We start from the raw sequence: 12,172 nt of genomic DNA on the forward strand, positions 1-12,172 counted from the left end.
CCTAAAGAGTATCTTATTCACTATTTGATTGGCAGCAGTTAACGGGTTATGTTTAAAAGCTCATACCAGCATTCTTCCCTGCTTGGCACTCAGCATCAAGGGTTGGAATTGGGGGTTAAATCACCAAAAATTATTCCCAGGCACGGCGCCGCTGCTGCCCACTGCTCCCCTCACCTCCCAGGGGGTGAACAAGGGGATGGGTCAAATGCAGAGGACAAATTTCACCACACCTAGTGTGCTGGTACTTTAACTTAACTTTACACTTACAAACTGTAGCACACAAAAAAGCACATTTAATTAAAAAAACGTTATTATGGTCTTACCTTTACTTATAAGTGCGGGAACAGTGGTGTTCGTGTTGGAAGAGTTGTGAATGAATGAAATATGACATCCGTGCTGCAGTCTGCAGGTGTACCTAATGTTGTGTCCCTGCGGTCGTTAGCGGCTCCTCCAGCGCGAGCATTGTTGTTTTTGCACTTTTTGGCTTCTTGTTAAGTGACTTTTTTTGGGTGGATTCGGTCTTGCACGTGGAGGGTTTGGGTGTGGGCTTTGGTTGGTGTGGCCGCGGCGCTCCCGTCGGGCGGTGCATTCTGCGGCGGAGGTGCTTGGCACCAGGAGGCGGGGTTATGAGACGAGCCTCTCACAGTGCATCTTCGCAGCAGAGTTTTATAATCGCTCAGCACAAGAAATACGTTACACACATACAGTTGTTGACAAAATACACTGTACATTATATACCTCAGCTAACTAAACTATGGAAATGTATAATATAATTCATATAGCAATACGGTCTCACTGCACAGCAGGCCAGCAGTTAGCCGAGTCATTGCGCACAATCCATGTTGAGGCACAAATCAGTGACATGCCTCAACTGGCTGCTGATCACCGCACCGTCTCTTCTCAGTATTTGAACGGAAAATGTGAAAATAAAAATAAAAATAATCTAAAACTGGTGAAGTTAAATGGAAAATAACTTTAGTATAATCACTGGATACATATAACAATTTATTTATTTTTTTTTTATTTTTACTTTTTTTTTTTCTTTCCATGATGGCAGGTGAGGCCGTGCCTCCCCTGCCTCTAGTGACTGCACGCCACTGGATCCTTGGCTACATAATAATAATAATACCACCTTAACATTTGACAACCAAACAATTAAACAAGGCGACTCGGTAAAGAATCTGGGTATTATCTTCGACCCAACTCTCTCGTTTGAGTCACACATTAAGAGTATTACTAAAACGGCCTTCTTTCATCTCCGTAATATCGCTAAAATTCGTTCCATTTTGTCCACAAGCGATGCTGAGATCATTATCCATGCATTCGTTACATCTCGTCTCGATTACTGTAACGTTTTATTTTCGGGCCTCCCTATGTCTAGCATTAAAAGATTACAGATGGTACAAAATGCGGCTGCTAGACTTCTGACAAAAACAAGAAAGTTTGATCATATTACGCCTATACTGGCTCACCTGCACTGGCTTCCTGTGCACCTAAGATGCGACTTTAAGGTTTTACTACTTACGTATAAAATACTACACGGTCAAGCTCCTGCCTATCTTGCCGATTGTATTGTACCATATGTCCCGGCAAGAAATCTGCGTTCAAAGAACTCCGGCTTATTAGTGATTCCCAGAGCCCAAAAAAAGTCTGTGGGCAATAGAGCGTTTTCTATTCGGGCTCCAATACTATGGAATGCCCTCCCGGTAAAAGTTAGAGATGCTACCTCAGTAGAAGCATTTAAGTCTCATCTTAAAACTCATTTGTATACTCTAGCCTTTAAATAGACTCCCTTTTTAGACCAGTTGATCTGCCGTTTCTTTTCTTTTCTTTTCTACTCTGCTCACTCTGCTCGGCCTCACCTGCCATCATGGACCGCTAGCCTGTGCATCGGATGGGGACATCTCTACGCTGCTGACCCGTCTCCGCTCGGGATGGTTCCTGCTGGCCCCACTATGGACTGGACTTTCACTGATGTGTTGGACTTTCACAATATTATGTCAGACCCACTCGACATCCATTGCTTTCGGTCTCCCCTAGAGGGGGGGGTTACCCACATATGCGGTCCTCTCCAAGGTTTCTCATAGTCATTCACATTGACGTCCCACTGGGGTGAGTTTTCCTTGCCCGTATGTGGGCTCTGTACCGAGGATGTCGTTGTGGCTTGTACAGCCCTTTGAGACACTTGTGATTTAGGGCTATATAAATAAACATTGATTGATTGATTGATTGATAAGCTGGCTCTTGGGACGTGAACGTCACCTCGCTGGGGGGGAAGGAGCCTGAGCTAGTGCGCGAGGTGGAGAAGTTCCGGCTAGATATAGTCGGACTCACTTCGACGCACAGCAAGGGCTCTGGAACCAGTTCTCTCGAGAGGGGCTGGACTCTCTTCCACTCTGGCGTTGCCAGCAGTGAGAGGCGACGAGCTGGGGTGGCAATTCTTGTTGCCCCCCGGCTCAAAGCCTGCATGTTGGAGTTCAACCCGGTGGACGAGAGGGTAGCTTCCCTCCGCCTTCGGGTGGGGGGACTGGTCCTGACTGTTGTTTGTCCTTACGTGCCAAACGGCAGCTCAGAGTACCCGCCCTTTTTGGATTCACTTGAGGGAGTACTGAAGAGTGCTCCCCCGGGTGATTCCCTCGTTCTACTGGGTGACTTCAACGCTCATATTGGCAACGACAGTGAAACCTGGAGAGGCGTGATTGCGAAAAATGGCTGCCCGGATCTGAACCCGAGTGGTGTTTTGTTATTGGACTTTTGTGCTCGTCACAGATTGTCCGTAACAAACACCATGTTCAAACATAAGGGTGTCCATATGTGCACTTGGCACCAGGACACCCTAGGCCACAGTTCCATGATCGACTTTGTAGTTGTGTCATCGGATTTGCGGTCTCATGTTTTGGACACATCAAAACAGTTGTTTTTCTCACTACAATAGGGCGAAACCATCCTTGCCCAGGCACGCCCTCCTGGTTTTGGACTGTAAATATTTGGGGTTTTGGCACCAACCGCTAGACTAGATCTGACCAATCTAAGTCTATGAGCGCGAACTGATTAAGCCTTCGCCCGGGCGCGGTGAAGAGAGGGGCGGAGCTTTCTACCGTTCACCACCTGGCGATGAGTTGGCTGCGATGGTAGGGGAGGATACCGGACAGACCTAGCAGGCCCAAACACATTGTGAGGGTTTGCTGGGAACGCCTAGCAGAGTCTCCTGTCAGAGAGAATTTCAATTCCCGCCTCCGGGAGAACTTTGAACATGTCACGAGGGAGGCGCTGGACATTGAGTCCGAGTGGATGATGTTCCGTACCTCTATTGTTGAGGCGACCGATTGGAGCTGTGGCCGCAAGGTGGTTGGTGCCTGTCGTGGCGGTAATCCTAGAACCCGCTGGTGGACACCAGCGGTGAGGGATGCCGTCAAGCTGAAGAAAGAGTCCTATCGGGTGCTTTTGGCTCATAGGACTCCGGAGGCAGCAGACAGGTACCGACAGGTCAAGCAAGCGGTGTGCGGCTTCAGCGGTCGCGGAGGCAAAAACTTGGACATGGGTGGAGTTCGGGGAAGCCATGGAAAAGGACTTCCAGACGGTTTCAAAGCGATTCTGGACCACCATTAGCCGCCTCAGGAAGGGGAAGCAGTGCAATGTCAACACCGTGTATGGTGGGGATGGTGTTCTGCTGACCTCGACTGCGAATGTTGTGGATCCGGGGAGGGAATACTTCAAAGACTTCCTCAACCCTACCAATACGTCTTCCTATGAGGAAGCAGTGCCTGGGGAATCTGTGGTGGGCTCTCCTATTTCCGGGGCTGAGGTTGCCGAGGTAGTTAAAAAGCTCCTCGGTGGCAAGGCCCCGGGGGTGGATGAGATCCGCCCGGAGTTCCTTGAGGCTGTGGATGCTGTGGGGCTGTCTTGGTTGACAAGACTCTGCAACATCGCGTGAACATTGGGGGAAGTACCTCTGGATTGGCAGACCGGGGTGGTGGTTCCTCTCTTTAAGAAGGGGAACCGGAGGGTGTGTTCCAACTATCGTGGAATCACACTCCTCAGCCTTCCCGGTAAGGTCTATTCAGGTGTACTGGAGAGGAGGCTACGCCGGATAGTCGAACCTCTGATTCAGGAGGAACAGTGTGGTTTTCGTCCTGGTCGTGGAACTGTGGACCAGCTCTACGTCCGACCGGTAGGAGGCCACGGGGAAGACCAAGGACACGTTGGAAAGACTATCTCTCCCGGCTGGCCTGGGAACGCCTCGGGATCCCCCGGGAGGAGCTGGACGAAGTGGCTGGGGAGAGGGAAGTCTGGGCTTCCCTGCTTAGGCTGCTGCCCCCACGACCCAACCTCGGATAGGCGGAGGAAGATGGATAGATGGATAGACTTTCCCTTCTACTGTTACCAAATACAACTATTTTAGTCTTACTGAGATTCAAAGGTGGTCTATTTTTGTCAAACCAACTTTTTGAATGTGTTCCTTTCTTCTGTTATTATTTGTATTAGCTTCTGTGTGTTCTCTCCTGAACAAAACACAGTTGTATCATCTGCAAATAATATTAACTTCAAGTCCTTTGTAACTTTCCAAATGTCGTTTATATAAAGATTAAACAGATTTGGTCCTAGTATTGATCCCAAATGCAACAGTGCATACATAATGAATACTTGAATTACAAAAGAAAGGAGATAAAGACGCGTGAAAAGAGAATAACGGGCGATACTGACCTTTTACATTGTTATGGTAAAATTAGGTTCAGCTTTATTAGTGTGCTGTGTTTTGTGATGTGGGTGTCTATTTGTATGATTGTGTATGTAGGAATATATGTATGTAAACATGCATATTATTGATTTATGTACATACACAATATGTCACTCTGATGGTAGTACATGCGTAATACGTGTTGCCAATCCCCCACTAAGAAAAGCAGCTATTGGCTGTCTTAAAAAAATTGCTAGTAGTTGCTATATTATGTCATCATCTCATTTGCATAATGTATTGCAACGGACACTGTAAGAGAGAGAAATAACTTTGTGGGAGAAATAAGAATTGAGTTCAACAAAATGCTAAACATGATTAGATTTGTAAATGTACTTTCTTTTGTAGATTCTTTGTTTGTTTTCTTTCAATTTGAATACATGTTGTTCTGCATTGTTCAATGTAAGAGTAACACATTTGATCAAAAGACTGGAAGATTGTCACATTCACGAACATCCATCCATCCATCCATCCATTTTCTACCGCTTATTCCCTTCGGGGTCGCGGGGGGCGCTGGAGCCTATCTCAGCTACAATCGGGCGGAAGGCGGGGTACACCCTGGACAAGTCGCCACCTCATCGCAGGGCACATTCACGAACAAACAAAATCTATTGACTGATTCATTAACACAGGGGTGTCAAACTCATTTTAGATCGGGGGCCACATGGAGAAAAATCTACTCCCAAGTGGGCCGGACTGGTAAAATCACGGCACGATAACTTAAAAATAAAGACAACTTCAGATTGTTTTCTTTGTTTAAAAATAGAACAAGCACATTCTGAAAATGTACAAATCATAATGTTGTTGTTTTTGTTGTTGTTTTTTTACAATTATCTGTTGCGGTTAATAGTATATATACTTTGTTGTTCTTTATATTTTCTGAATAAATTATGTGATAATGTTCATCAGTCAACCTCATTGGTGTTAATTTTCAATCTATCAAGATAAAAAAATATCAAAATCAAATTACAGGATGTTATTTATGTAGTTTGATCATTTTCCTCGACTGATGTACTAACATCATGAGGTTTATTTTGTACATACGTCTACAAGAATTGTTATTGCGAGAGCCAGTGGACACATTTAAAACAGCTGTTTCTTTCATTCAAAAATTTAGAGTTCATTTTTACACTTAGCAAACTCATCCCGGGGGCCGGATTAAACCTGTTCGCGAGCCCTCGGGCCGTACGTTTGACACCCGTGCATTAACACGAACGAGTTGATCGGACCGAGGCGCAGTTGTGAGTAGTTAACTGTTGTGAATCAGACCCACACCCATGTGCGTTCAGACTGCAGCTGGGACTGCTGCGTGAGGCTACTGTGAAGCCTGAGAGTGCTTCACCATAAAAATGTGCCCCATTACCTCCCTGCTTGGCACTCAGCATCAAGGGTTGGAATTGGGGTTTAAATCACCAAAAATGATTCCCGGGCACGGCCACTGCTGCTGCTCACTGCTCCCCTCACCTCCTATGGGGTGAACAAGGGGATGGGTCAAATGCAGAGGGTAATTTCACCACACCACAATCATTGGTACTTTAACTTTAACTCACGGCAACACCTGCTGCTCGTTGAGGACATTATCTGCAGAGTGATACGTGTTTCATGTCTAGTCAGGTTACTTCTAGACCTCTACCCCAGATCACACCTCATTCCTACTCACTTCTCCAAAGTGGGCTGGCTCAGGGTGGAGGACAGAGTTAAACAACTTGCACTGAGCCTAGTCTATAAAATCCTCTACACCTCCTTGATACCAAAGTACATGTCAAACTACTTCCATAACGTAAATGACCGCCATAACCACAACACCAGGGGGAGCTCCACTAACTACGTTAAACCCAGATTCCGATCTAACAAAGGTCTTAACTCATTCTCTTTTTATGCCACATCAATATGGAATGCACTCCCAACAGGTGTAAAAAAAGGGCATCTCTATCCTCCCTCAAAACCGCCCTAAAAGAACACCTCCAGGCAACTTCAACCCTAAACTAACACCCTCCCCCCTCCACATCCCACCTCCCCGGATGGTAAATAATCAAATGTAAATAATCAAATGTAGATACTTGTTCTTATGCTTTCTGATCTCTCTCTCTATGTCCACTACTTGCTGTACATATCCTACCAAGTCAGACCTACACTGTTTCAATGTCCATTTCTCTGATGATGCTATTGTTGATGACTGAAGTGCTGATACCAACCAAACCTAACCCCCCCCACACATCCAACACCCCGGATTGTAAATAATGTAAGTAATTCAATGTATATATTCAGATGATTATCTTGTGTGATGGATGACTGTATTATGATGATAGTATATACACTACCGTTCAAAAGTTTGGGGTCATCCAAACAATTTTGTGGAATAGCCTTCATTTCTAAGAACAAGAATAGACTGTCGAGTTTCAGGTGAAAGTTCTCTTTTTCTGGTCATTTTGAGCGTTTAATTGACCCCACAAATGTGATACTCCAGAAACTCAATCTGCTCAAAGGAAGGTCAGTTTTGTAGCTTCTGTAACGAGCTAAACTGTTTTCAGATGTGTGAACATGATTGCACAAGGGTTTTCTAATCATCAATTAGCCTTCTGAGCCAATGAGCAAACACATTGTACCATTAGAACACTGGAGTGATAGTTGTTGGAAATGGGCCTCTATACACCTATGTAGATATTGCACCAAAAACCAGACATTTGCAGCTAGAATAGTCATTTACCACATTAGCAATGTATAGAGTGTATTTCTTTAAAGTTAAGACTAGTTTAAAGTTATCTTCATTGAAAAGTACAGTGCTTTTCCTTCAAAAATAAGGACATTTCAATGTGAACCCAAACTTTTGAACGGTAGTGTATCTGTACCATGAATCGATTTAAGTGGACCAAGTTAAACAAGTTGAAAAACTTATTCGGGTGTTACCATTTAGTGGTCAATTGTACGGAATATGTACTGTACTGTGCAATCTACTAATAAAAGTTTCAATCAATCAATCAATCCCAAAAGTCCCCCAAAAGTTGCTAGATTTGTCGCTAGTAGCTTTTGAGAAAAAAAGTCGTCAAGAGAGGTTGTAAAGTAAAGGATCACTATAGACAGCGATTTTAAAATTGACAAACAAGTCAATGGCGTTTTAAAATCGTGTTTTTATCATCTTCGTCTTTTAGTAAAGGTAAAACCGTTTTTATCTTTTAACCTTTTTGAACAAGTCGTGCATGCTTTTATTTCAAGTCGCCTGGACTACTGCAATGCACTTTATGCTGGCATTAGCCAAAAATCTCTCTCCCTGTTGCAGTTAGTCCTGAACGCGGCAGCACAACTTTTAATAGGGGCCAGGAAACGCCAGCATATAACCCCAATTCTTGAGAGTTTGCACTGGCTCCCTGTTCATCTTAGAATTGATTTTAAAACCTTGCTGTTTGTTTTTAAAGCTTTACATGGACTGGCACCTCAGTATATCTCGGACCTCATCCAAATTGACACTCCTGCGCGCGCTCTGAGGTCCGAGAGCCAGCTCCAGCTCGTGGTGCCCAAGACCAGACTTAAAAGCAGGGGAGATAGGGCCTTCTCTGTGGTCGGCCCTAAGCTCTGGAACACTTTGCCCCTCCATGTTAAATGGTAAATGGTAAATGGGTCGTACTTGTATAGCACTTTTCTACCTTTTTAAGGAACTCAAAGCGCTTTGACACTATTTTCCACATTCACCCATTCACACACACATGCACACATTCACACACTGATGGCGGGAGCTGCCATGCACGGCGCTAACCTGGCCCATCAGGAGCAAGGGTGAAGTGTCTTGCTCAAGGACACAACGGACGTGACTAGGATGGTAGAAGGTGGGGATTGAACCAGCAACCCTCAGATTGCTGGCATGGCCACTCTCCCAACTTCGCCACGCCGTCCCTACGTCCCCATGTTCAAACTGCTTCCACAGTGGAGTGTTTTAAGTCTCGTCTTAAGACCCACTTTTATTCTTTGGCTTTTAACACTACGTGAGTTGTGTGGTCTTCTGTCCTCCGTTGTCCTCTGTGTTTTTTTTGGTTTTTTTAATACATTTTTATTTTTATTTACTGTTTTAATTGGTTTTACCCTTTAAAATCGTTTTTAATCATATTTATTTTTATATTGTTTTTATATTGGTTTTATATTTATTTATTTTTTGTTTTTATTCAGTCATTGGTGGAGCATAATATTGTTTTTAATATTGTTTTTAACATGGCTGTGCAGCACTTTGGAAACATTCTTGTTGTTTAAATGTATAAAATACTACACGGTTTAGCTCCAGCCTATCTCGCCGATTGTATTGTACCATACGTCCCGACAAGAAATCTGCGTTCAAAGAACTCCGGCTTATTAGTGATTCCCAGGGCCAAAAAAAAGTCTGCGGGCTATGGAGCGTTTTCTGTTCGGGCTCCAGTACTATGGAATGCCCTCCCGGTAAAAGTTAGAGATGCTACCTCAGTAGAAGCATTTAAGTCCCATCTTAAAACTCATTTGTATACTCTAGCCTTTAAATAGACCCCCTCTTTAGACCAGTTGATCTGCCGTTTCTTTTCTTCTCTCCTCTGCTCCCCTCTTCCTTGGAGGGAAGGGGTTGCACAGGTCCGGTGGCCATGGATGAAGTGCTTGCTGTCCAGAGTCAGGACCCGGGGTGGACCGCTAGCCTGTGCATCGGTTGGGGACATCTCTGAGCTGCTGACCCGTCTCCGCTCGGGACGGTTTCCTGCTGGCCCCACTATGGACTGGACTCTCGCTGATGTGTTGGATCCACTGTGGACTGGACTTTCACAATATTATGTCAGACCCACTCAAAATCCATTGCTTTCGGTCTCCCCTAGAGGGGGGTGGGGGTTACCCACATATGCGGTCCTCTCCAAGGTTTCTCATAGTCATTCACATCGATGTCCCACTGGGGTGAGTTTTTCCTTGCCCGTATGTGGGCTCTGTACCGAGGATGTCGTTGTGGCTTATGCAGCCCTTTGAGACACTTGTGATTTAGGGCTATATAAATAAACATTGATTGATTGATTGATTGATTGATTGATTGATTGATTGATTGAAATGTGCTATATAAATAAAGTGGATTGGATTGGATGTAGCGAGAAAGTCACCAAGTTGGCAACAGTTCGGGAAACCCTCAAATCCTGAAATTGACATTACCCACACGCATTTATAAGAACTGTCAAACCAAAATAGAAACGTAAAACAAAGCGCATCTAGTGGAGAGAACATGAATTGAGATGCATCACATACAAAAGACAGGAGAGGAAACCCTTTTTTTTTTTTTTTTTTTTTTTTTTTTTAAGATGAGCGTCTTCTGGTTGGATGGAGGCGAGTCTTAAAAGTTTCTTCAGGATAGACCAGCTCTCTTCAGATGCATCTGGACCACAGCAGCAACAGCACCGGATCATGGAGACTTAAATCCGCAAGTACGTGCATCAACCGTTATGGTTCTCTTTTCTTTTTTTTTTGTCGATTGCATGCCATTTTTTTGTTGTATATTACTATAATGCATGAATAATACGAGCTGCTAAAGTGAAATGTAACAACGTTCGGTGCGTTTCCGAGCCGGAGTTTCTGTGCGTAATTGTGCGCAACTTTTACGCACGGCTGCCTAACCCTCTTCCCCGTATCCTCTCCTGCTCCCTCTCCAGCCCATGTACGCGACAGTGTCACCGGCTCTATTTCCCGTGGAGAGCACCCGGCGCCCACGCCCGCACACGCAGACAGACGCACACTCCGCTCGCCCTCCACCGTGAGAGCGCACAGCGGGTGGGGGGGGGGGAACCAAGATGAACATCCAGGTGGTGCCCGAACACAAGCTCTCGTCGGTGGCCCCGCTCAAGCAATGCAACGTGGAGAAGAAGGAGGTCGAGCTCCTGCTCGTGAAGGACCAGAACGGCGTCCAGTACACCAGCGCGTCCATCGTCCCGGCGCCCGGTATAAACGCGGGGCCACCCGGCTCCATGTCCGAGGAGGAGCGGGAGCTATGGGGCAAGAAGATTGACTTTCTGCTCTCGGTTATTGGCTTTGCAGTTGACTTGGCTAATGTTTGGAGATTCCCTTACCTGTGCTACAAAAACGGAGGGGGTAAGTAAACTATTATTATAAATTATTTTATGATGTATTGAAAACTTGTATTATGTATTCACATGCGTCCACAGTGCAGCAAAGGTCACCATTTTCATGGGAAGAAAAAAAAGGATGCAGTGCAAAACATTAACTTGTGCCTCATGGAAAGTTTGGGATTTACTTTTATAAGCTGACACGGTTTAAGTATCCCATAAAGCAGGGGTCGGGGAACCTTTTTTGGCCGAGAGAGCCATGAAAGCCCAATATTTTAAAATGTATTTCTGTGAGAGCCATATAATGTTTTTTTTTAACACTGAATACAACTAAATGCGTGCATTTTTAAGTTAGACCAACATTTTTAGAGTATTATAAGTAGGGTTGGGTATCGTTTGAATTCGAACGATTCCGATTCCGATTCCGGTTCTTTGTTTCGATTCTGATTCCGATTCTTTTAAGAGGCAGGGTCAAAAAAAAGTTTAGGATATTTTAAATGAGCTAGCTAACCTACAGTCTTTCTGAATGAAATAGTCTGACATTCTCCATCAATTTTAATTCTATTAACTTTTTATGAACTTTACTATAAATTCCTCACAGGGCTGTTTTCAACTAGAATATAAATATCAAATCTATGAACTTGAATATAAATATTATAAATTATGAATACATTTTCCCAGGGGTACACTTTCCTCAAGAGAGCTTTATTTTTGAAAACCTCATGAAAACACATTTACACACACAAGTGTATGATGCTGCAGGAAACCTCATGAAAACACATTTACACACACAAGTGTATGATGCTGCAGGTACTTAAAAATGTTACCGTACTCCCACCGATGGGCTAACCTGGTGCAGAAAAGCAAATAAACAATAAGAAACAACTTGCAAAACCCAGTCCAGATTAGCAGCAGGTACAGTATAAAATCAGAGACAGTTCTTGTTTAGGAAAATGACCATATCCGCCTTCTCAGGCAGGATGCGTGAGCGTTCTGGACAGATAGTGTCTCCTGCTGTGGAAAATACACGTTCGCTGGGTGTGGAAGAAGCTCGAACGCATAAATAGGAGAAAGCGAGATATGACAGCAAAGGATAAGTCTTTTGTTGGTTCCACCACCATGCAGCAGGGTCGTCAGACATAAGTATCGGTGGAACGTCCTGGTACATCTGCAGCTCTCTCTCCACTCGTTTCTTGATGGACATGGAGCTCTGTTATTTCGCAGTTATTTCAATTTTTTTTGTAAAGTAAAGCCACACTTTCGACCGCCGACGCCCGCTATCCATGCTTGAGCTTGACTGACTCGCTCGGCTATGCTAACACTTCCGGCGGTGGGCGCTTCTTCGTTGGTGCTCAGCGGCTTCTTCTTCCGGTTCGGCGGACATATT

General features: G+C 44.7%; 1 protein-coding gene across 2 annotated transcripts in view; it reads left to right on the forward strand.

Moving 5' to 3' along the window:
* Positions 1–12,172, forward strand: part of slc6a2 (solute carrier family 6 member 2) — a 118,027-nt gene that overhangs the window by 20,321 nt on the left and 85,534 nt on the right. Inside the window, exons 4-6 of one of the 2 annotated variants that reach the window (XM_062023920.1) lie at positions 6,646–6,759; positions 10,027–10,149; positions 10,375–10,810. In XM_062023920.1, the coding sequence (XP_061879904.1) occupies positions 10,513–10,810 (298 nt within the window). In that variant the 5' untranslated portion in view covers positions 6,646–6,759; positions 10,027–10,149; positions 10,375–10,512. The remainder of the gene's footprint in view (positions 1–6,645; positions 6,760–10,026; positions 10,150–10,374; positions 10,811–12,172) is intronic. The other variant, XM_062023926.1, reaches the window with a different exon arrangement.

Source organism: Entelurus aequoreus, linkage group LG02 (assembly GCF_033978785.1).
Source record: "Entelurus aequoreus isolate RoL-2023_Sb linkage group LG02, RoL_Eaeq_v1.1, whole genome shotgun sequence".
NCBI classification, from domain to species: Eukaryota; Metazoa; Chordata; class Actinopteri; order Syngnathiformes; family Syngnathidae; genus Entelurus; species Entelurus aequoreus.